The sequence below is a fragment of the Anas platyrhynchos genome, chromosome 15, assembly GCF_047663525.1.
Source record: "Anas platyrhynchos isolate ZD024472 breed Pekin duck chromosome 15, IASCAAS_PekinDuck_T2T, whole genome shotgun sequence".
In the NCBI taxonomy this organism is placed as follows: Eukaryota; Metazoa; Chordata; class Aves; order Anseriformes; family Anatidae; genus Anas; species Anas platyrhynchos.
In genome coordinates, this window is record NC_092601.1 from 12,438,793 (window position 1) to 12,464,253 (window position 25,461).

The 25,461-nt window shown below is 39.8% G+C and overlaps 1 protein-coding gene across 4 annotated transcripts in view; it reads left to right on the forward strand.

Annotated features, from left to right (window-relative positions):
• The first annotated feature begins 73 nt into the window (after positions 1 to 73).
• The window catches only part of OTOA (otoancorin), a 36,891-nt gene continuing 11,503 nt past the window's right edge, over positions 74 to 25,461 (forward strand). For 3 of the 4 annotated variants that reach the window (XR_011803689.1, XM_072024107.1, XM_013098507.5), the window contains exons 1-21: positions 74 to 5,068; positions 5,414 to 5,442; positions 5,534 to 5,564; positions 5,658 to 5,685; positions 6,559 to 6,646; positions 8,131 to 8,262; positions 9,611 to 9,846; positions 10,048 to 10,151; positions 11,857 to 11,963; positions 12,410 to 12,549; positions 15,008 to 15,131; positions 15,573 to 15,788; positions 16,327 to 16,491; positions 16,808 to 16,948; positions 17,542 to 17,597; positions 17,928 to 18,045; positions 18,369 to 18,442; positions 19,541 to 19,676; positions 20,491 to 20,681; positions 22,717 to 22,810; positions 23,639 to 23,768. Coding sequence is in view for 2 of the 4 variants with exons in the window: in XM_072024107.1 (XP_071880208.1) it covers positions 4,990 to 5,068; positions 5,414 to 5,442; positions 5,534 to 5,564; positions 5,658 to 5,685; positions 6,559 to 6,646; positions 8,131 to 8,262; positions 9,611 to 9,846; positions 10,048 to 10,151; positions 11,857 to 11,963; positions 12,410 to 12,549; positions 15,008 to 15,131; positions 15,573 to 15,788; positions 16,327 to 16,491; positions 16,808 to 16,948; positions 17,542 to 17,597; positions 17,928 to 18,045; positions 18,369 to 18,442; positions 19,541 to 19,676; positions 20,491 to 20,681; positions 22,717 to 22,810; positions 23,639 to 23,768 (2,419 nt within the window). In the remaining 2 variants the exon portion in view is untranslated. Of the gene's footprint in view, positions 5,069 to 5,413; positions 5,443 to 5,533; positions 5,565 to 5,657; positions 5,686 to 6,558; positions 6,647 to 8,121; positions 9,847 to 10,047; positions 10,152 to 11,856; positions 11,964 to 12,409; positions 12,550 to 15,007; positions 15,132 to 15,572; positions 15,789 to 16,326; positions 16,492 to 16,807; positions 16,949 to 17,541; positions 17,598 to 17,927; positions 18,046 to 18,368; positions 18,443 to 19,540; positions 19,677 to 20,490; positions 20,682 to 22,716; positions 22,811 to 23,638; positions 23,769 to 25,461 lie in introns of those variants that run through there. The other variant, XR_011803690.1, reaches the window with a different exon arrangement.

Consider the following 25,461-nt stretch of genomic DNA (forward strand, 5'->3'; position numbering starts at 1 on the left):
CAGCTGCTCTTTGAGAATTGAACTCCCAGTAGCAGCACAAAGTTGAGTTTATTTAAACAGCATTTAAGTATTGTTTAAAGGGATAACAGTCCACAAAAATGTATCAGTTTTGGTTGGGTTTCTTTCATATTCCTCTCAATGCCTCATAAATTCTCATTGCTTTTGCATATGCCATTTTCCAGCTAAAGGGGCTATGGTAACTTGATGGGTTTGATAACAAACCTCCTAAGCGAGTTGTTCCTAAAAGCTAACGTTTTAAAGAACCTGTAGGCACTTTCTTGCAAACTTTTTGAGTCAAATTGCCTCTGAGGCTTAGGCTATAGGGACCTGATTTTGAAGGTTTAAACAGCTTGGAACAGTTGTTTGTTTTCCCATGAATACAGAATAAATGCTATTTATTTTAACATGTCTTATTTTAAAAATCTTGTTTAAAATAGCTAATTTCTGGCAGTTGAGATAAAACCTTCCTTTAAAACGACAAGCGGCATCGTCAGTAAAGAGTAGAGAACTGGCAGGCATGTGTCTTGTTGCTTGGGACATAAGTATTGTGAGAGCAGAAGAACCTTAGCTTGTGTATCAACTGGTAAGTAAAGCAAGAACTGATTTGTCTTATGCTTTTGAAGTATAAAGTTATTTATTTAGCAATTGGTGATCTTAGACCAGGTAGGATGTTTTAGCTTGTCTTTTTAGGTTTATCCTGGACTTCCTTTGACTGATGTTTAGTGATTTCTCTTGCAAAGTTAATAGCCTTTTATTCTCAGTTGTCTTTGTGTAAGATTGTGTTGTGTAGTAAGGAGAGAGGCCTGATTAGTATTTTTTGGTTGTGTTTTTTTTTCCTCCAACAGTAATTCAGGCTCAGAATTATTTCAGCATCTGTTACTGAATTTTGGCACAGAAAACAGTCATATTTGTCTGGAAAAAATGAGCTGGGTATGTTTTGGAGTGAGTTTATTCTTCTTTGTTACTTTATTTGGACCTATATTAATAGGAAAATATGGTTCTTGTGTTATGAATTTAGCTTTATGTAGCAAATGTATATTAAGACAAAATTCTTCAATGGTACTTAAAAGTTGTACTCCCACAGATTACAATCACACGAAAGACTGCGTTTCACATCTTTCACATCTTTTAGTCCTGTCATTTAGGATGTTAGTTTGTAACAGTTTTGAGATGTTTTGGGACAGAAGATGCAATGTACAAGTAATTTTTTCTTATAATTTCCTATTTTGTTCCCTTTACTTAAACAAGTATTCTTACACTTGAGGTATGAAATTAAAACACTTACCTAAAACATGAGCAATAACAGGGAAAAGCTGTGACCAGAGTAAGCTTGGGACTAAGCCACTAAGGGACTGAGTCTTGCAAGAGTGTTGGTCTTCAGAAGTCTGTAATCAGTCCTGTGGGGTTTCTTGGGGAGTGGGGTGCTGGGGGCACCGCTCACAGCACAGGAAACTGCTGTGTGACAGCTTCCTCGCTTCCTAACTATCATGGGTGACACAAGGCACTTGTCATATGCTTGTCTAATCACATTATCTTTTTTATTAAGATGATGCATAATTAAGTGCAAGTAAGTTAAAAGGGCCACAAATATGAGTGTAGGTACTAATCAAAACACTGCAGTCCTGTTCTTAATATTCTGCTAGTTTTGCCTAGTTTCCCTTTCTATAATATATCTGCTATGCACAGATACGTACAGTCATGCAGAAGAAAAAAATTACTTAGCTTTGTCCTGTAAAGATAATAGTCTGGGCAGAAAATCTATGCAGCTGTGTTTTAGAGGAAAGCATAAGTATTTAATGTATCTCATGATTATCCTCAAAAGCCTGCTTAGGCCTATGGAACTCGCGATTTGTAAGTCGCAGCGTGTGGTGTAATGTGCTGTATTTTGCCCTGGAAAGTAACTAAATTATCTGTTTTGTTGAGGTGGTACTGGATATGTAGCATCACAGGAAAAAAGATGCTGTGCAAGGGCATGGTTTATTTGGGAACTTTCAGCAGAAATTTGGATGAGTTTCATCTCCCAGAAGGCACGGCCCCCTTTGGCTGGGTGGCCCCAGGTACAGTCAGCTCCCCTCCTGCTCCCAGGAGCCCAGAGCCACCTGCCTCTGCTCGGGGTGCAGAGGCTGGGGGACCCTGGGCAATGCCAGCCTGGCCCTGTTTGTTGCCCCCATACAGTTCATTGAGCTCTCTTCATCTCAGGTATGAGAAGAAGAGGCACTGTGGGAGTCCCTCAGCTGATTCCCCCCAGCAGAGGCCTTTCCCTCCCCGCTGGGTGCTGCTGGGCAGGCACCTGGAGCTGTGAGGCGGTGCTGGCCCCAGGCCCTGCCCTGCTGCAGGGGTCCTGGCTGCAGCCGCCTGCTTCTTGCACTGCAGAGCGCGGGGAAGGAGGCGCACACAGCAGAGGCAGGTAAAGTGCTGCGGGGCCCTGGCTTTCTATACATGCCACAGGAACGCAGCATCTCTTTTCACAGCCCTCCCCTTCCTTTCCTCCCTCCCTCTGCAGCCTGAACCCCCTGAGCATTCTCCTATAGGGTTTATACGCTGCTGCGTGTAGGGCTTTTTCGCGGAGGTGCTGAGAGCCTGGCTGTGAGGGGGAGGACAGGCACCAGTGGCGCGTGAGGTTATCGGCAAGACTTCTGATTATGAGGTTAGGGTTAGCTTTCTGGTTATCAGGCTTCAGATAAGGCTCTGGCTGCATTGAGGAGGTGGGTGATAAAATGTCTAGGATTTCTTTACATGGAGGAGCGTGTGTTTGGGGAGCAAGGGGACGGGCAGGCTGTAAGCTCCCCATAACCTGAGAGTCCTGCAAGGGAAGTCTTAGAGATCTGGTCACAGCATACCCTGCGGTGGTGCAGGGAAGGCTCTGCAGGGAGGTGCCAGATGGGATCTGCAGAGCCACAGGCTGATTTGGGATTGTGAGCACTCTAGGCAACTTCTGTAAATGGACTAGTTTAACTGACAAAGGAAAATACTTCATCCCACAGATCCTTTTATCAAGCAGGGCTATTTCACAGCAGATCTCTTCTGCACCTGCTAATTGTCCGTTGAAATTAGTTGGGATAAAACAGCACTACCCTCCTTATATATTTCCTTATATTACATCTCCTTCTATATTAATTTGGTATGCTTTAATTAAAATACGCTCCCTGATCAAAGTGAGTGTGTTGGAATAAACAAATCGAGGTTGACATTAGTAGCATGATTTAAACCCTACAGATTAGCCAAAACTTGCTGCAAAACTGATAGGGCAATGGCAGAAACAAACACAAGAAAGTTCATTGTCCAGGAAACCAGATACATCTGAATGAGAGACTGCAGTGTGGCACTCCCAAAAGAATTGTTGAAAGGGGTTTCAGTGTGTGTAAGAAAAGTACAGAGGCGCTAGCTTCTTGAAGCCTAATGATTATTTTTTTCATCATCCATCAGTTTGAGTCGCTCCTGTTACCAGTTACATATTTGTGTTAGACTGAAGCATTGCTAGAGGCTGTTGACAGATGTTCTTATAAGAGTACGCTGCCAATACGTGAGTTTAAACAGTCTGAAAAAGGTGTTTCTAATTATCAGATGTTCAAATCTGTAATTCAATCTATGACAGAGAACAACAACAACAAAAAAAAAAAACACATCCAAATTCAGCATCAAAAAGAAACGGGGAAATTAAGTGTAGCAGCAGATAAGCCTTTGAAAGGAAGGAAAGGGAGAGGAAGCATAACAAAGTGATCTTGTGGTCGGAGCAAAGCTGGCTCATGGGGCCCTCTGTATCGTTTGTTAAAAATCATGGAGTAATTCCAATGCAAGAAACTGCAATCTGCAGAGCATCGCCTAATATCTGAATTAATTTGTTGCTTCCCCTGTGGGAACAGTGGTTGGGCAGAGGCAGGAAACCCTCCCTGCAGGGATCTGCTGCAGCAGGTGATGGAGCAGGGGAGGGGAGCGTGGCTGCAGAAATGCCTCTGGGAGGGAGATCTGCTTGGTCCCCACTTCTTTTCAATCCTGGCTGTGTGTCAGGCCAAGCAGCTTTGTGCTATGTATCCTTGTCCTTCAGGACGTAGACCAAATGGAAAAAAAAAAAGAAATCACATTGTATAGGACAACTGAGACTGTCGGCCATTTCTGACAAGAATCAGTGACGGCCTGGTGCAAAGCTCTGGGAGTCCCATTACTGCTCTTCCTTCCAGTTCATTTAGCTTTTGGTGACCTTCATGCTGCACAGCACAAGGCAGCAGGGATAGCAGAAGCTACTAAACCATGTATTTCCCTAGAAAGTACGACCTGGCCAATGCTGGAAAAATTGATGGTGTACTTCTCATGAGTACAAAGTCCAGAGGTTTGAGCAGTCTAAATGAAGTGGCATGGTCGTGAACCCACGTGTTGCCTTTCTACTGCTTCAGAAGGGCACAGGTGTATTTGTGGGGCTCTCTGCAGAGTGATGGCATGAGGGAGGCGTGGAGCACTTGGCACTGATGCGGGAGGCCATGCCATGGTACGGATCGGAGCTCTGCCAGTGGAAGGTCCCAGGGCTGCTCTGCAGTGGTCATACAGGCAATTCCACAAGCTAGGGAAGGCTTTGGGATTGTTTGGAGTTCTATTTCTTTTTTTGTTCTCTCTATTTCTTTTTATTTTATATGAGTATTTTTTTTCTAACTAAATTGCATTTGTCATATTTAGTTGGAATGTGGCTTAGTAAGGAAACAGTGCTGCTAAGAAGAAAAGCAGAAGAGCTGTTAGGTAAGAGGGAACGAAACCTGGCTGCACACATACACCCAGTAGGCTTGTATAAAGCGTATCTCTATCCTGGAAAAAGGTCTAAATGGATAGCTTGGGAGCAAGCACTTTTAGATCATTCTGATCTCAGTCTGCACTCCATAGGTTATGCTGGCTCTACTTGATAGCTCTGGAAGTTTGGGTTGAATACTGTGTTTTGACTTTGTTCTTTTAATTTTCCTTTTCACTCCAAATATCTTCTGATTCTAATAAACACTAGAAGAAATGCCCAGACTTCTTAAGATATGTTTCTTATTGATATTAATGAGTCCTGCTGAGACTACGCACAGTCAGAACTCTGAAGGTAAGACCAGAAATCCTGTCTGAGGAATTAATTCTGTGTGGATGGAAAAAGCTGTATGTAGTAAAATAGATGCAGTGCTATTTAGTAAGTAGGACCGTATTCTCTGCTCTCTTGGCTTCGTGGAGCTATGCCAGCAAAGATTTTAGCCAAGATTGCTTATTAAGCAGTAGCCCTTTATTTTCAGTGTTTTTCTATAAATACTTTTAATCAAAGCTGCATTGCATGTGTGAAAGTAAATTATAGTTGTGTATATATAGTTTGATATCTGCATGACAAACATTTTTGTGTGGCAATTGAATGGTAAAATGTTAAATCAACTTTTAGTAATGGGATAATCTTTTACAGGTTTGCCTCCGTTACTACAAAAAGCTGTGGTTAGTATTTTTATTTGATCTTTCTAATGACATTTTGTCATATAATCTAAAAATAATACCCAGTCACATATATTTATCTTTATTTCCTTAGGAGGAAGTAATAACTGGGAAATATCTGAATGGTAAAATGCAAAATTGTTCCCACTTCTGTTTCTAAAAGGAATTAAAACTCAGTATGTCACTATAACTGTTTCTGTTCAATTTTTCATGTATAGCTCTCCTCGATATACTTCATTTTCAGAGGTAATGTATTACTCTCACCATTTTGATTTTAGGTATCATCTTGCACTTCATATACAATGTGTTTCATTTCCACAAACACTGGAACGTTATGGATGGAATGAAATGGGCTTGCGATTACTTTGATTTAGATCTCCTGTGAGGAGTATTTTGTCCTAATGAGGAAAAAGCCATTTTTCATGATAAAACAAAAAAACTTGCATTGAATGAGGCTGAGAATATAAATACATGCTACAGTTTTCAAAAACTTTGATAATCAATTTTGTTCATATGTTTCAGAATGGCTTTCTAAAGAAATTAGGTGCAGTTCCAGCTTTCTGTCCATCTTTCAGTCCCACTCCATCCCATATCCATTCCTTTTCCTCCAGCTCCTGGCAACTTTTGAATTATTTTCTGATTTTGTCTAAATTTGAAAGAGCAATAAGCCTCAAAGACGATTCTACTTTTCTGAAACTCAATGGCTGGGTAAAGAAGAAAAACATTGAAGATGCTGCTGGTGGAAAGGCAGTAAAAATGAGTCCCCATACTTTCTTTCTATAAGCAGATCAGGGCAGGCAGAACAAGGTGCCAGGAGTACTTCTACAGCTCCCAAATAGCCACTGGAGATGGTACTAATGGCAACAAGTCAGAAAATTGAGATTATTGTGGGGCAGGTGGAGTTAGATAAAGAAAAACTTAATTGATTTCTCATCCAGCTATTAATTTTTATTGCATTAAATATATTGGCTATTAATCTGGTTAGGCCAAAAAGCTGAATATTTGTGTCATTATGTTGATAGTGACAGTATTTGCTTCTCCTGTTTTTGTTTTGTCTTGTAATCAGCCATTTTACATGTATTATTTTACTGGCATTTTTGGTCCTGTTTTCTGTTGCAGTTCTAATGCCTGGACAGCAGATACGCTAACAAAAGTTATGGCATATTTTCATGCCCAAGATGTTGTATTTACTCTTAGCAGCCTGCAGGTTTGTGACATTTAAAATACATCCAAATTCTTATTTTGAAAGGATTTTTTAATTAATAAGCAACTTATCTCCACAGCCAAAGCTAGTTTGTTAATAGAGATAATTAATATGACTGTAGTGTAGCAGAGAAACAGGAAGTAGGAATAGCTCCCCCCCAAGATTGCAGCAGTATGCAAGGACTAAATCACAAGAAGATCTTCTTGTATCAACTCTGATGGAAAGCACAGATTTGGAGTTTTCAGGCCATGTTTGTTTCTGAATTGTGTGTATGCACGTGCTTTTTTTTCCTCCATAAAATTGAAGGTTTCTCACAGATTTTGACTGTGGCTGTAATTTGCATTGCTTCTTATGGAATGAGAACCTCCAGAGCATCCTACAAAACACTTCCACCTTCTGAGGCTTTTCTGAGCTCTGTTTTCTGTAAGCTGTCAGTGACGTAGGTAAAAATTTGTTTTTCTTTATCCTGTGTCATAATGATTGGTTAGGGGCCAAATCCCCCAACTTCACCAGGTTAAGTGGACCCATAGCCTGCTATCCCAGACATGGAGCTCTTCTCCTCCCTGCACACACACACTCTGATAAAGGAAAATGCCAAATGTGCAACCTTGGGCTTCATACCCAAAGCCCACAGCCCTGCAGTTCTGCAGCATCAAAATCTACTCGCAAGTCCTGTTTCACTACCACTGCTCTTACAAACCTGCACGACACTAACACCACCTCTTCATATTTCCTCTTGATGTCTTTAAAATTCACTTATAGAGATGAATTTTATTATCAGTTTAAGGCTGTAATCAGCCCTGAACTCTCCAGCCAAACAAGGTCCTGGCTGTATTAATATGTGGTGGTGGCCATGCTAAGACAGCAAAGGAGGACAGCATTGACTCAAATTCCTAACCAATTCTGAAATAACTCTGGTGGGAATTAGAAGAGATTTTCTCCAGTCTGGTGCTAATGAGCCTTACAGTGTTTTCTGTTTCTATGCTATAATTCCCCTTAGAGTTTTAAAACAGGCACAAGGTTGTTAGCTGGTAATGCAGTTTGATGTGAGAGGGGAGATTCTTGCCTTATGACCTGGTACAAGCTTTGCCTCCCATTTAATTGCACATTTCCTTCCTTTTTTAAGTAGTAATAATATGCACACAGTACCACATGTTCTGAGATCTTTAAAAGGTTCATTTGCAGAAAAGCATTATTACCCTTGTTTTTATGAAGGGAGAAACAGACATTTTTGTTAAATAGCTCACTGCAGAGCACTTGTTAATGACACCGGGAATAGCCTTTAAAAATGGTTTTCAGCATTGCATTTAGATGCAGTTTTCAGTTTACATTTTGTGTTGAGGATGGTTACTCTAGTCATTGACAACGTGGACAATACAGAAAGCTAAACACTTATCCCTCAAGTGGAGATTTTCAGGGATTAAAAGATGCCCCTAGTAGAATACTGTGAGCTTTATGTTTATTGTGCATATTTTTTTACACTTCAGATGTCCATACAAAGTTACTTGCAGAACCTTTTGTACCAGCCTAGGCAGCTGCTGTCCGCGTTTCAGCAGCTTGATCAGCAGCAGTTCCAGACTGCAATGAAGTGCCTCTTCAACAGCAGAAAGGACCGTCTTGTAAGTCACTACCTGAGAAACAAAAGCCGCTGTTAAAGGCTTAGATGAAGGGGAAGGGACCGGACCAGGGGTCTCACTGTGTACGTTGTGCTGTTACTTGGCAGGATTGGAGCAGGTTGCAGGAGCCTCTCTCCTTAGGTTGGTGTCTAAAAGTTTGGTGCCAAATCCAAGTGTACATTTTCTCTAAACCCAGTGGAGAAAGGTGCATCCCCAGAGAATGACCTACCTTCCTGCACAGATATTACTGGGAGAGTAGGACAAGTTGTTCTCTGAGAGTGTCTGCTTCTCTATGTAGGCTAGAAAGAGAGGCAAGATGACTAATGAAGGTGAAATTAATTATCTTGTTATAGCACCATACAAGCAAATCATGAGGCAATTTGGAGGGGAAGCAGTGTAACACGTTTTGCTTGCCCCTGTGGTGTGTTCTGTGGGTGACCCATCTTCAACAAATGCAAAACCAGCGAGCACCTCCCAGAGAGGTGGCCTGCAGAGGGGCTCACCACCCCTGGGGTGGGATGGTGGCCTTGCAGGTGACAGCACCTGGCATCCTCCCTGTGGGCCTCCAGCATGGGTGTCACTGCAGGGCTGCAGACTAACGTGGGACAAAGGCAGAGCATTTCTCTGGATGTGTGAGGTGACTGCCCAGGACAAGAGCTGGATGCTCCACTACTCAAGCAGTGGAGGCGCAGCTCTTGCTGCCTAAGCACACGGATGGGAGCCAGAGCAGCAGAGCATGAGCCCTGTCAGTACGCTGTGAATTTTGTCTTCTTGAATGGCGCACCCTGTTGTTCCAAGACCACTAATAGCAGTGACAAGTCACCAGACCTTGGACTATCAGGTCTGACCATGCTGTCATAGACACACCAGTCTGTGAGGAGGAAAAAAAAAAAAAAAAAGTGATCCATTCCCAGCCAGCTTGGCTTTATTACCTGGGCTTGTTTCTTCATGTGCCTGATCCTCTTGGAGGGACTCTTTGTAGTAACAGCTGCAAGAAATACTGCACGGGAAAAGATCTGTTCTAGAGATGCCGACATACTAAATTGTATATGAAATAATACCCATACCATTCTAGTATCCTTTCATTTTTCCAGGTAACCAACTCTTTCATGAGAGCGTACACTGTAACTTCGGCCATTTGGCTGCTTCTTCATTTTGATTTTGTCAAAAGACTCAAACTGATCTCTGGCCAAAACCAGACAAAATATCTGAAGCAATGCAACCCAGCAGTATTTTGCAGCTATTTTTTGTGAGAATAGCACTATATTGTTTGTAGAGTACTTTGTCAGCTTTCAAAATGAAAAATATATTGAAATAGAGAGACGTTATTTTAACCCTGTGTTGCTTGCAGGAAGTGGGAAATGTTGTTCTTGATTGGGAAAACACTAGGGAGAGAATTTTCCAAAGCCCAGGAGTGAACAGGACCTTGTTTCTTATAACACTGGAGAAATGCTTTCTGGCCCTGAGGGCTATGGACTGTGTGGCTATCCTAAGCCAGATTTTGCACATGTCAGCAGTGAACTATCTCCAACCTGATGTCATTGGGAGCCTCCCAAAAGTTCTGCAGGAGGATGCTTTCAGAAACTTGTAAGCCATTTATTTTTCCAGTCATCACAATTAGTACTATGTAGCATTTGCTGACTGTAAAAAGAGATTTCTATTTGGTCTCTGTTTTGTCAGCTGTAGCTTTCTGCTTTTATCTTGCCGTTTCTAAAAACATTTGATCATGTGTTGCTTTTTTAAAAAAGTTTACTAATTAGTGAATTAATATGCCATTGTGTCACTTAGATCAACAGTATTCAAGGACCTCTATGACAAAACCTCAGCAAATACACAGAAAGCTCTGTATGGCTGGATGAGGGAGATTCTACAAAAATCCTATAACACGAGTGGTATGTTATGTACAAAGTGTTTTCTTGCTTATCATAAGAAAATAACAGTCAATAAAAGGCCTCTCTGTTGAATTGGTTCCCAAATTTAGCATAGGACTGTTTAAGAGTAGCTGTCTTGAATACTTTTGCTGCAGAATACAATAAACAAACTGTATTGTTCACAACAAATAGCTCTCCAGAGACACTTGTTCTTCACCTCTTCTGCACAGAGTTGTGTACCAAGTTCCTGTTCCAAGTTGCTTTTTCTAAGACTTAAATAAGATACAGTCATCAGGCACTTTGCACAGGTGTGCTGCTCACTTCTGAACTTGTGCTCAGACTAGAGTGGATCTGTCTGGGAGCACATTAGCCAACACACAATTTAATATGTGTGTATATATGTGTGTGTGTGTGTGTGCAGGAAGCTGCAAAATGCAAAAAATCTAATGCATGTGACACTGCCTTGCACAGAAAAGGGACAAAGATGAAACCAAAGTGGATTCAATCCAGTTTTATGCATTTTCTTACCTTTGTTCACTTGGATAATGTCTCTTAATTAGATTTGCCACATCAGGGACAGTGCTGGGAGTGTTCCATGAGAGAGCTGTAATACAGTACTACTGACATGTCAAAGCGAGCACTTGGGTTTCACCAAATTCACCAAACGTCGCAGTGTATATTCTTCCTGTCCCTCTGGAAACCAAATTCAAAATTCTCACTTGCTTCAGTGGAGCAAAATCTGGCTTCTGAGAGCATGGCTATTTCAAAATATCAATGTAAAGCATAAAGTTGTGGAGGGGAAGTTCACAACACTGTGATGATGCATGCCATCGTGTGCTAAGCAGAGACGCAGGACTTGCCCGATGGTACTCAGTAGTGCTGTGAAAATCCCACAGCATCAGACATCATGGTTCATGCCTGAAGGTAATAAAAGATCTCTCAGCTCAGAAGGGACTGAGAATTACCATGCCTCTCTTAAGTCCTGCTTGGTCTTTCACATGCAAAGCAGAGCAGGTATGGTGAAGGTACGGCATCATGTTGAGCATCCAAGTTAAGACACTGGAGAAAACACCATCTTTGAAGCTCAGAGTACCCAGCTAGTCTGTAAATGCTTTATTCTTAGGAATCCTGTTTTCATTTTACATACTTTGAGAGAATGTTACTAAATGAATCACATTTCTTAACTGTTAGGCAATATTTTGCATTTTTGCCAAACTTTTTCCATATAAGTATATGAATGATTTTTAATTTTCTCTGTTATCGCTATTGCATATTGCTTAAATATGTGGTATCATCACTAATAACATATATCAGGTGTTAAAAAGTATCATGCCTTCCTGGTGTTCTTCAATAATATATTTGATTAGGAAAACCAAGTTTAAGAAATGCTGCTCCATACTTAATGCTAGTGGTGTAATTTTTCCAGTCCCATACTTTATCCATTTCTGTTTCAACAACATAAAACATTGATCATTTTCATATGAGAAAATTAGAAACATTTGCAATGCTATTTTGTTTCCATAAAAAAAAAAAAGTATGATTTCATAAAAACGTGGTGCTAAAAAATAGCCGATGGAGGGAACCTGACTTTCTGCTAAGTATTTTTCTGATTTGCAGGTATTTTTTGTTTGTTTACCGATAATTGTACCCGATACTGGGTACAATACATTTGAAAAAAATGATGACTTGCCAAACATTTTAGTGAGTATTTATTTGTACAAAACAGAGTTCAATGAATCAGCTTCATGGGTCAGTGCAGAAAATTTGTGGATTTTGGGACGATACATGGTTCATCTGCCTTTAGAAGAAATTCTGAAAATTAGTCTCAATGAAGTAAGTAAAAAAAAAAAATATATGGTTGGATCTATCTTTGTCCAGTTATGTCAGCTACAAACAGTATAAACAATGTAAACTTAAACACGAACAAGAAATTTACATACTTGAATTTCTTAATATGATTTTTAAAATAGATATAATGTGAATTCAAATTCATTGTCAACCAAATATTCCTCTCTTTTGTAATTCAAAAGGACTATCATTGATATGTAATTATTTATCCGCATTGGGCTTCTGTGACTTGTACCGAAAGAGGTGGGACCAGTGATATTTGACAGTTCAACAGAGAATCATTCATTCAGTGTTGCCTTCAAAAACTGTTATCCAAATCTATCTTCCTTTCTGTAAAACATAAATGGGATCGATTAATTTATAGTGTCAAACATTTTATTAGATGCAATCACTTCCTAATCCTCATGCATGATTTTGTTTGCATTGATCAGATAAGACTATTCATTAGCTACGACAATGCAACAAAGCAGTTGGACACAGTGTATGATATCACACCAGAGCTTGCACAAGCTTTCTTGGAAAGAATAAACTCATCAGGATTTGATATGAGAAACACTTCAACTATCTACAGGCAAGACTGATTTTTTTTTTCTGGCTGTGTATGGAAAGAATAAGTAAGAAGAAAAGAAAGAAGTATAAGCAGTAAATAGCTGATGAGTTTGTTGATGTGGCATAGCTTTTTACTTCTAGCAGAAAAATCTAGGCTGAAATCCAACCCTGGTTAGCAACAGTGAAGAACTGCTATTTTATGAATTTTGGATATGAGCCTAATTAGCTGATGCTTTGTCTCCAGCTCTGCAGCGAGGAGTTGTCTGTAGTATCAGTAAGAGGACCACAGCAGTGTCTGGGGGACTGAGTCAAAACTGTTGTTGTATGGTACAGCAATTAAACAAATTGGGATGGCAGGACACAAGCTGCCTTGGGTGTTCAAATCACAGCAGATATTTTGTGGAAATTGTGTTACAGTTAGGATTTGAGGAGGAAATCTTAGCTCACACCAGCCACGGCTGCAGGTGGTGTCCACTTGGTGGTGTCACCAGAAGGGTTGCCCATCCTTGTCCACTTTGCAAGTGATCCTATTGAGCAGAGATGAGCAATGGTTAGATGTTTGCAACTTTTATGTGTGCAAGCAGGAAACTGCACTTTTAGGGCTCTCAAACTAGCATTTTTTTTATTTATTTACTTTAACAATAAAAAAAAAAGCCAGCTTTTATTCATAAATACACAGTGAGCATGAGCTACCTGCAGGAGAGTGCTGTGCTCTGCATTTACATTTGCGCTGTCATGTAAGTGGATGTATTTAGTCCCAAGACACCACTTCCTGGAGTTATTTGTAGTCTCCTTGGGGAATACCTTAGAGGTGTAAAATAATGGAGAATATGCTTTATGACTTCAAAGCTCCTGTCTTTATTGCAATGTAACTCATTGACTTCCAAGCAGTGTTGTTGGTTGTCAGGGATGTAAGTGACAAAAGAATTATGCCCACTGTCTAGATTTCATGTCAGAAATTTTTAAAGTGATTTTATCACCCATGAGAGGTGCCAGATTGTCACCAATGAGAGAAATACCATGCTCCATAATCCTTAATATATTCCATTTTCCAACACACTTATTTTATGTTACTCATTTTAACCATACTGATGATTTAAATGCACTTTTACTTTTAAGAAGTAGCATTATTCATTACTGCCAATCCCAAAGGAGACAAAGAACTCTTGGTGGTTATGCAATAATGCATCAGAAGGTAATTATTTGTTATAAAAGTGCAGTTATAATGTTTCTTTGATTTATGTGTTAGTTTGATGATGTCCCATGAATTCAGATGGGCTGCAGAAGCAGTAGTTTGTTATATCACTAGGCTGGTTGTTGTTGAGGGACATGGGGAACTAAAAGCTGAGACTTTGTACACAGCAGATTTTTTTTTTGTTTTTATGAACTTTGTGGCTGCAGCATTGTCCACTGTAGATCTAGGTTGTGGGCATTTGAACTCTGCCTACACCTGCATCCTTGAATTGGAAAAAACACAGACTGCAGCATGTGAGTTGTGCTTTGCCCATATCTTTGCAAGTTCTTGTCTTGTATAAGTTATGAAAGCAAAGGCCAGGAGTTTTCAGGGACAAGGGAGCGATTCAGGCTTCTTACAAACTAATTCATCACCACTGCTTTAAAGTTTCAAGTCCAGAGAGAGTGATGGCACAATTCAGACCCGCTTCAGTGCAGGGCTGTAGGAAACAGCAACAAATATTCCCAAGGCACAAGTCAGGAGGCCATGTACAGCAGGTGCTAGCCCTTGGTGGTGTGAAGATATCTGCCCACTGACTACAGCCGTGGTTGTACTTTACAGAGGTTAATGAAAATGCTAAGAAATATTAGAGGTAGTGTGGAGACAAATGAGCTCCTCATCTGGTTCACAACACAGCCTTACTGTGCTGGTACAACTGAGGCGATGAACCACAGCACATTGAATCCATCCAAGGGCCTGTCATAGGGATAAAGAAATATGTTTGGTGAGACGTACAGTAGGCTTCCTTTAAACCTGAGACAACAGAGAGGCCACGCAATGCTCTAGCTGCTGTGCCACCACATGAATGAGTTGTGTTACTTGTGAAATCCAAGCAGGATTTGAAGTAGAGTTCAAACTGTACACTCAATCCAGATAAGAACTCAGCAAGCCACTTCGAGACTTCTTAATAGCCCTCCATCCTTTTCAAAGTGGAGATCATACTGCCAATTCTGCCAAGGGCAGTGGAGTCTAGTAACTGGGGAAATCCAGGAATGGACAAATGGAACAGGGAAACTTAAATTTTTGACAGTACAAATATGAGTAGAGTTTAGCTAACTACAGAGAATAGTGCAAGTCTCTCATATCCACATTTCAGGCCAAGTAGAGTTTTAAAGATCGTTTCTTAAAGTGTTAGTGACAAACAAATGACTTAACTTTGGAGCACAAGCAGGACATACCATATTTCACGTTCCTGAGAGTGACAGCTTTTATTTCAGAAGCTAGCTAATGTATTTCTTCCATATAGGCTAGGTTTGTTGGTTTGCTTTTATGATGACATGGAACAGATGGATGCCACTGTGGCCCGGGCTTTGCTTCATCAAATGATTAAATGCAATCAATTGAGAGGTTTCCAGGCCGAGGTTCAGAAGGTGGGTAATGTGCTCATGCGTTTCTCTTATTCCTGAAAACAGGAGGAGGGACTTCTTGAATTCAGAACAAAACAGAACAAAACAAAACAAACAAACAAACAAAAAAAAACAACACACGAATAGAGAATGGAAAAATTACTGGGATCTAAGAAAAAAAATGAAATAGTTCTTGAGTGCATGATGCAAAGAATAAAAGTCTATCTCCCCTCCCCTCCCTCCCCCCCCACAGTGTTCATTCTTTTCTTGTTCTGTTTCTTCCATATTTCTTTGACAATTGTGGTTCTAGCTTTGGATTTTTATGGACTGTATGGTCACTAAATGCTTGCCAATGTCTATTCCAAAAACTCTAGTTAAAGTTTTGGGTGATAATTGGAAATTTGTTCTTGGCAGACTTTTGTTTCCCATCTGTTTTTTTTTTGTTTGTTTGTTTGCTTGCTTTAGCTCAAATCTCAGCTCCTGAATATTGCTATGCAGAACCAGACTTTGAATGATATCCTTGGATCGCTGTCAGACGCTGTGGTTGGACTGACTTCAGGTCAGCTGGAATCTTTGTCACCTGAGGCTGTTCATAACGCTATTGCGACACTAAACCAAGTCTCTGGATGGGCAAAAAGCCAAGTTATGATTTTATCCAGTAAATACCTCTCTTATGAAAAGGTATCTCTGATATAGCTTTCCCATCTTCTCATTTTAATTAGTGAAATGTCTTTTTTCTCAACAATACTTGTAGATTTTGAGAAGTTTAGTATCAGTATGACACTTTTTGTAGTACTGTTAGTGGTTAGAAGTTTTTGTTTAAATCAAGTAACAACATTCAAAACTGTAGCCTAAAGTAATTTCCTAGTGACATGGAGAATGCCTATTTGCGTTTGGCAGTTGTATATATTATTTTGTTTGTATCGCTGCTGCATGCAGCAGAACTTGCATGATCAAAGATCTCAGACTATATATTCAAATATAACATAATGGAAGGAATCAGGCTGCTCCCTTTCAAAATAAAGGAGCCTCTGGAAAATGGTTGCATTTGTTCTGTGGACAGTCTTGTCTGGATTGAAAAATATCAAAGGAAAGTACATGCCTAGGCAAGAAAGACTTTAAATATTCAAGAAAAGTAGTTTTGATTTATTAACTTTCACTTTTAATGTGTCTGCTGTACACAATCCAGATACCTTTGTTTTCTCTGTTATGTCTGCAGGTTTTATTTTATAATATTAGTCAAATGGGTGCATTGGTAACTGGTATTAGCACCCAGTCATTCTACAGGATGAACCCGAAGGAGCTTTCTCAGGTCATTCGAGGCACAATATCCCAACACTCAACAGATTTATCACCTGCACAACAACAAGGGATCCTCAGGAAGGTACCTGTGTAGCAGGTTCTCTTTGTGCAAAAGCATAATAAAGCATAATATGCAGAGCATGATTTAAAATCTTATCACTGAGATGTGGGTTTAACTCAATGGTTAATCTTTCTAGTGTTGTGTTTTTTTTTTTTTTTTTTCTGGATAAGAAGACTGTTTTGAAGGCTCTCTCTAGCTTAGTCTATGGCTTTTCTTAATATTGACAAGTTTTTCTTTTATCCTCTTTAGAGAAATATTATACAGAATAGAAAGTCAGATCCTGTAATTCTAAGCATAAGTTCTGAAATGTCATGTGTTTGTCTCTTCCGCTTTTTAGATGGCTTCATCTAGAGATTTTTCTTCACCAGTCACAGATATACAAGGGGCTTTCTTTAGAGAAATATCTCTTCCTTATTTATGGAAAGAGAATGGATATAATTCTTCAGTGATGAAAGAAAAAGAACTAAGAAGAAGCCAGGTAAAAAACATTATGAGCTTTCCATTCCACTGTGATTTAGTATGATGGGAGAACAGGAAAAGTGTTGTAATAGATATGTGTTAAAGGAATGTAGGCAAAAGGAAGGAACAGCTGCACATGCATTTTCGTGTAAGCAGCTAGTGGTCACTTACAGCCTGGCAGTATTCTAAGTCAATATAGTGGAAAGAAAAGCATTAATGTTCTGAGTTTTAGTATCTTAAAGTTTCTGCTATAAATTCTCTTTCTGGTGCTGTGTATACTAGATGCTTGCATGTACGACCAGTCCTTTGGCTCTTTCCAGAGACAGAGGGTTGGACCAGATGACCTCCAGATGTCCCTTTAAACTTAAATTTTATTCTGTGGTCATGTTCCACAAACATGTTTAACATCACTCCACAGTGCCAGTCACTGATATCTTATGAAGAACAGGTTCACCGCTGGATGCCTGCCAAATTTTGTTGTTGGCCAGGCTGGACCCCAGAAATGCCTTTAGGATACATAAGAGCATTAAGTAAACAAAAACCTTGCAGTAGTTATTGTATCTTTCAACTGCATTACCAATGTTTAACTTCGTGTGGTGGTTTTTATTTCAGGCTTTATATCTGTACAAGTTATTGTCTAAGAAAAGCTCTCCTGTTGACCTCCTAAGGTATGGATGATAGTCTCTTTTTGGAAAGGGTTTAAGTCTAGATCTGTGATCAAAACAACTTTGAGGTAAACACTGTGGTTATTTTGTACTGTTTTGTTTGTTCATTCCTTGGTACCACAAGATAACTTAGCTTCTTCCTTATAAAGGGTCTCCAAATCCAAATCACTGCACTGCAGAGGTTTTGTTTTGTTGTTGTTTTCTTTTGACAGCCTTCAGATTACAAGGAAGAGAAGGAAGGTGGTTGTAGAAACTAAATCTTAGGTCATTGTTGTGGGGAGTAAGAATTCTGCTTAAAATACTGAAAAATTTGAACTTTGCTTTCCCTATCAGCACAGGACAGCTTGTGAAAGGAGTGACTTGCCAGCTGATTGAAAGTATGGGCACAGACTTTTTTTTAAGCCATTTTAAATTCTTTGAAAAGAACCTTCATCTGCTTTCTCCATATCAGGTAAGACCAAAAAAAGCAATTTCATTTTTCACTTAGGAATTGCAAGAAGTTTCTACAGTCATTCCAACTTGCTAATCCATGAATAATCTGTCTGGAAATATATATATATGTATATAACTTTTGGAAAGATGCAAACACTCCTATGCACCCAAATATAGGGTGTTTTATCTCTGATGTCTGCAAAAAGTAAAATCCTCTGTAAAAAGAAAAATGTTCTCTGTGAAGCTAACATGCAGTCTTCTATATGCTAATTTACAAGTCATATTTCAGTTCTTCCTCAAAAATAACAAATACTTAAGATCTTAATTTTTTGTTACTTTTAGGTTAATTGTTTGGCTTGGAAATTTTGGAAAGCCTCCAATACATCCATTCCTCCTTTCCTCTTGCTGGTGCTGCCGTAAGTTACATTTTACTGTATCGTAAGTTAGCGCATCCATAGTAGAACATTCGCAGTAGTCCACTTTTTTAATGACCTCTTCAGTCCTGGGAAAGCGAGTAAGTCGGATAAAAGATAATATATGAAAAGTGATTGCAGCCAAAGTTTACGTCAAGTGAAAGCTGGTAACGCCCAGTGTCTTTTAGCATACCCTATTTTTGTCCCAATTGTGAATTCCGTTGCATCCTTGAAATCAGACCCCCTTGAAGCATGCTCTGTGCAGAGTGAATCACAGCGATATGGCAGCAATGGAAAAGTTTGTTATGCTATAAAACAGTTTACAGTGTTTCTGATAACTGCTGAAATAAAGGGGATAATTGAGTAGGTTGTCATGAGTGTCTTGTTGAGAATCAAAAAACGAGCTTAAATATAGTTTACGCTGGATTTTTTTCTTTGCATTTTTGTTGTTTGTTTTTTTTCCTATACTGTGAGACTTTTTTTTTTTGGGGGGGGGGGGTTGCTTGATTTTTTTTTTTTTTTTTTAATATTCCACTTAGTTCCACTTACTTTTTTTTATGGTGTTTTTTTTGAAAGCAGAGATGCAAGATAAAGCCATCACATTGCTGCCCACGAGTACTGCTCTGTGTCATTAGAAACATTTCAATGTGTTTAGAAACATTATTCCTTAGTTAGAAAAATTTTGCATGATGTAAGTAGTCAAGCTTTTCTTCCTCAGAAAAAAACTAACAGTCCTACCATGATAGGAACTGCTGAGCTGTAACTCCTCACATGTGAATTCTCCTTTTTCTCTTTCTTTTTTCACACCTGCTGAAAGAGATAAAATGGTATGAGAACTACTATTTTGCTAGAATATTTTTAACTAATTTAAGAAAAACCTGATCAGAAGTGAGAAAATAAAATGGTTCTATTTAAAAAGGCATTAATTTTATTTGAAATGTGTTGAGGATTAATTGCAACTTTTCTGGCCTGCCTAGTTTATTATTTTTCAAGTTCAGGATTGCCTCTGAATTTTTTCAGTCTCCACAGATTTTATGGGTGTGGTTTTGGGCATCTGAGCGTCAGGTTTGCATTCAGATATCATTTTAATTCTTTTGGCAGGGTTGAGTACCTGGAGTATGTTTCAGGCCCCCTGTGTGTCTCTTTCATTGAAAGCCTTGGGAAAACTGAGGTGGATCTCTTGAATCCAAGCCTTCACAAAAAAGATGCTGTCCTGCAGAAAGTGCAGGAGTGCTTGGTAGGCATGGTTTGGGGGGGGGGAGGTGGAGTCAGTGGCAGAGGGGGAGCTGCACGGAAGTCATCTGTGATTAGCCACTGACAGTTCCAAACTCAGTGAGAGCAGCTGATTAGCTTTGTCTCCCTTTATTGTCATGTGGTGCATCACAGTCATACCGCCTGCTTGTACTCTGCAATCTGCATGCAGATGCTTGTGTTCTTCTGTAGATAGAGCCTGTGCCTTTGGTTGATGTTTTCAGCTCTGTGTTTGTGTACCTGGCATATTTTGTGGCTTCTGCCACCAAAGAGCTGCAGCAGTTACCATTTTTTAGGGAAAACTAGTTCTTGATGTAGCTGTGATTATTCATGTCCTTGTACATACAAACCAGCTGTATAATCCCCTGTGTTTTGGCTAGAGAAATCCCACAGAGTGAAGCTTTGTGATAGCAAGAGCTTGTGGCCCCTTTGCCATGCAGGGCCATGTGAGGACTCTCCTATCTAGAAGAATTGCACAGCTCCTGCACTTGTTGGGTGGTCACCTGGAGACTGTGGCAGGAGATTTAGTTTTAATTATTTTTTAAGCGTAGTTCAATATGAAATAAACAAAGAATGCTTATTAAATATCAAGTGCTTATAAAATATCACCAATTTTGTTGGTAAGAGCAAGAAGTATAAAGTAGCTTCAACAGAAACTATAGATTAAGTTGCCAGTGCAAACTGTTGCCTCTTTGTTCCTTAGAGGATCACAAAGCTTAAATGTGTTTTGATGCAGCCGAGTGATACAGGGCAAGAGCCAAGATTAGCTCTGCCAACAAGGTAAATGCTTCTTGTTTCAGAATGGTTCCATTGCTGATGAATATGATGTTGACCTACTTGGAAACCTAATCTGCCACTTACCTCCAACCTTTCTACACGACAGAATGTCCCTGAAGGCAATGGCAGCAGCCCTTCATCAGTTCAAACTCTGCCAACAGCTCAGCCATGAGCAGAAGACTGAAATTAAATACAAACTCCTTGAGTTATATGGGTAAGGTATTAGGTATACCACCCTGCTTCTGCTGAAGGTTAAGGCATGCAAGGTATTAAGGCAGTGCTCTTTGCTCACTAGAATGACATTTCTGTTCTGGTGTGTAATGTGATAGCTGTGGAACAAACTACAGCCCCAGGGACACTCTGAATGAGGTAAGTCCCAGAGAAAAAGGAGAGAAGGCATAACAGTTGAGGGAGGGGCAGGCAAAGAGAATCTGGCATGGCAAGAGCAAGGGTGTTACTGGCAAGGCATGGCACAGGAATGCAAAGAATTCTCACACTCAGTGCACTGGTGTGAGAAGAGAAATAAAGACAACCTGTGGCAAAGGGAGAGAGCCAGAGGAGGAAGCAGAGGGATGTAAAGTTCAACCAGGTGAAGCAACAGAGCGGAAAGCATGTTGGATATCATTAATGACTCAGATTAGGAGGCTGGTTCAAACCACGCTGCTGTATCAGTCATGCAAAAAGCAAAGTTGTCCTCTGGTGAGGATATACCATCTGTCTCTTACATTTTCTCTTAGAGGTATCTTGCATTTGAAGATGGAGACTGAACACCCAGTTTCTGACCATGCCTTCAGTCCCAAAGTCTGTCACTCAGTGCTTCTAGGCATTTTAGTTGCTCATTCAGGTTCCTCCTAGTTGTGAGCATTTTTCTGGCAATGGAGTAGATATATTTTCCACCAGAAACCATCCCTGCATAAATCTGAATGAATCATGATTCACTGTGCTAAATAATACTTCATTTTACTATTAAGAAAATACTTGTCCAGTCCAATGCCCTCATAATGGGGCAACAAACTCCACAGAGTTTTCTATGAGAACACACACTAGTAACAGAGTGGTTGGACTACCACCTTCTGCAGGGGCTTGCAGGATGAAATTTATTTATCCAAGTGCTCTCTTAATCAACTCCCAAGTGGGTTGGCAAATGTGTCAGATTTGCGTCTTAAATCAACTCCTGAGTGGGTTTGTCAGATTTGTGTCACACAGCCCAAATAGGCATAGTGCTAAGCAACATATATTTTGAAACTCCCAGCACCACTCAGAGCTGAATTTCCTTCCTATTCCTACAAATAATTTAGCATGTTATTTCAGAAGGTATGGTACCTATAAGAGAGAAAATCTCTAATACAGAAATGGCTTAGGTGTCATTAGATGTGGCTCTCCAAGGTGTTAGAGCTGCCTTTCACTACTCTTGACATTACAGATGAAGAAAATAATACTGAGAGTAAAAATTATGGAGCCAATAAAATAGGTATTTAAGTTTTCTGTTTCATCATCTACATTTCATGTTCCCATCCCTTAGTTTCAAAAAGTTTGAGTTACTTTCCTGAATTGTTTTGTGAATTTGATCTTTTCAGAACCAGGGGGAAAACTGTCCACTCTTGTGAGGTGTGCGTGGGCCTGTTTTTTAGAAATGATGAGCACCCACAGCTCCTGTTGGCATCAGAGAAAGCTGCAGTTGCCCAACAGCAATGAAAACCAGCCCGTGAAAAACTGCAAATGATTTAATATTGGAATAGGATTGTTTGTTTGTTCAGATTTTTAAGCAAGTACTGGTAAATATTGCTTACCTGAGTATTAACCAAGTTGATCCTTAGGATATGGTATTTGGAAAAAAGATGGTTTCAGGTTTGGCTGTGAGGTTTCTGCTTCTCTTTTGATGCCATTTAGCAGAATACTACTGCAGCATGAATCTGAGAGAAAATGGGATTTTTTTTTAAAGGTCTGTTTCTCCTCGCTTGAACACTGTCATGCTAAGAACGCTGTAAGCATTGAGAGACAGAGAGAACAAAGCTCCATGACTGCAATGTTTGAAGGCTTTCTCTGAATGTATTGAATTCCACTAATGCCCCATATGTCAGAGAGAGATGAGAAAGTACAGTCTGATGTTAATACATATGATTCATCACACTGGCATAGGAGTATCTGTCTTTTCTGTATAATACAGCATAATAAAAACTCTGAAGTTTTAGTATAATTTTGACTGCAAACATTCTTGATCAATATACTTTTCCACAATGTTTCTTCAGCTCCCCAAAGAACTGGACAGCTGAAACAACATTAGATATTGGACCATTCATAGCTCAGTTGTCAAAAGGAGAATTAAATGTACTTGCTGAAAAGGTATGTTTTTATTTTAACTTTTAATTTTGTAAGAGATAATGTTAAAATTCAGGTTTCACAGTCAAAATTATGTAACTTGAATATGTGGCCCTTTGCCCAAGGTATAACATACCACACGCAGCAGTAACTGATATCCTCAGCATTGCACTTTGTAGTTTCTTTGCCCTCTTTAGTTCATATAATTTTACATTTTTTTTATGTATAGGGGTAAACTATACTGGAATGAGGTTTCATTATTCTGCAGAAATATGTGAACACAGTCAGCAATTTTTCCTCAGGAGATAATGCATATAATTGCCCAAATAGCATAGGACTTCTCAACTGAAAGGGAGGTGTCTAGCAGGGTGGAGGAAAGAGGTCCAAACATCACAAAAGCCTAAAAGAAAAGGTGAACAGGTAAAAAATATTCCTCATAATTTAATTGGGTACATATCCTCAATTCTTATATTTATCTGACAAATGTGAAACAAAATATTTTCCATACTCTATATCATGCAACAGAGGAGCTTGTTGCTACAGTAAGGTCTGGAGACAGTCTGCAGTCAGGCAGTTCTCACATATTGCCAGAAGCTGAGAGGACATACAAGAGGAAGAATTGCCCTGAATTTGTTTTGTTTCTAACATTGTTTGTCCTTAAAGATCTTCCACTAACCTTTCAGAAGCAGCCAGTTTATTCTCGTTCTCTTGTGAAACATCTGCACAAATTGGAAGGAGGCTGAGCTGTTACTAACCCCTACTTTGCTGAGGTCTGCAGGAGTCTCTCTCCAAAACAATTTGTTTTAAAAGGGGGAAAGATGTTTTACCCATTGTTTTGCTTTCTTTTTGAAGTTCCAAGATATCATTTTGCAAATAGCAAAGACAGTCAGGCCAATTTCTTCAGCCAAAGAGCTTCTATCAACTGTATTTGAATCCGTCTCCAATGCCACTGCCAACACTGAACCACCTCTCATCAGACCAGGTGAGTGTTTCACCCGGTGTCTGTGTGGTGTCAAAGTGCCAGATTTGTATTTGGGGCTCTGGTGGTGTAGTTTAAACTGACTTTTCATTTTGACTTAGTCATTAAATGCATTCCAAGAGCAGGACAGTAAAAATTAAAGCAACTTAAAGTAACTTACCAAGGATGAGTCTTCTAGCTAAAACAGTGAGTCTGTAGCCATCTGATGCACTGACCAATTGCTGAAAACCTTGATCTCAGTACGTGATTGCAGGGTTGACATCTCCTGGCATGTCTGTGAGTGCACAAAAGAAAAGATTAATGACTTGTATTACAGTTTCCTGTTTATTTTGGCTTTTTCTGGCTTCCTTTGTAACAGAAATGAAACTCCTTGAATTAAGAAACAGTGGAGGTGACAAGTTACTGTTGTGCCAAAAGATTACACGTAGTTAATCCTTTGCCACACATGATCCTGTGTTGACTCAGCTGTTCTGAAATCTGACATCGGTGGTGGCACAGTGTTTTGTCTGTCCAAATGGGCAAAGTTTGTTATAATCTGAAATATATCTTAATTAGCAATCAGCCTACTAGAATCTCTAGTGACAAATGGATCATTTTCTTTGTAAAAAATGTATACTCTGACTATATTCTATTACAACAATTCCTTCTTTTATCTTAAATTCACCTAGGCAGAATTTTTAGGCCATGCTATCCTGTGCTGTGGAGAACGACAATGCTGTAGGGGAGGCTTTTGAATACACTGCTTAGAATTTAGAGCCCAGCAGTTTCAGGGTGGTTGGTACTGTCTATCTTTATGCCTTTGAAAACCTCCCCATCAGTTCTGTCCAACAGAATGCACGTCCAAGCTCTCACCTAGCCCTGTGCCTGCATGCAAATGCCCCCACTTGTATAACAGCAATTCTGAATGATGACTGGTGTCCCTTACAATGCTGTATTCATGCACAGAGGGAGGTAGAAAGTGTTATGCAGAGCTGTATTTTTGCATTGCCTGAACAAAACCATGACCTCTGTTGAGCAGAGAAGTCATTACACATTTTGCATGCTCTAAAAATGCAGGATCAAGCTGGTAGAGTAGCAGAGTCAAGCTGAATGGATCAAATTCACTCTTCCCTGAACAAATAAACCACCAGATCATTAACTGATAAGAAATTAATTAAGAAATGTGTAGGCCTGGGCCACAGGATTAAAGGTTCAGCATCAGATGTTTCAGCACATTTCTGTCCTCACAGACGATTTTTTAGAACTCTGGATCACAACACACAAATCCCAAAGGCTTCTCTAATCAAATTTCTGTCCAGTGCAGTTGCAGAGCTGTCTCATACTTGCACTGCAAGACCAACATAGACTTGCCAGTGAAACCAATGATCTTTGTCAAAGGATAACAGGGTTCCATGGCTGCTCACTCTTCACTCAGGGTGTGCTGGCTTAGCTGGGGGCAAGAGTGGAAGATGAGAAATGGAGGGATTGCTTGTTCTGGTCCAAGAAATTCTGCGCTCCAAGTGTGGTATCGAAGTTCTGTTACCAATCATAATCTTATCAACTCCACAGAGCTCACACAGTAGTTTCAGTAAGGAATGAAGTTTTCTATCTAACTTCTAAATCACTAGAAAATTGACTACTAGGAAAGTGGCTCTAGAATGACATGGATGGCTCTCCATGCTAACAGCCTGCTATTTAACATTTCCTACTGTCTGGT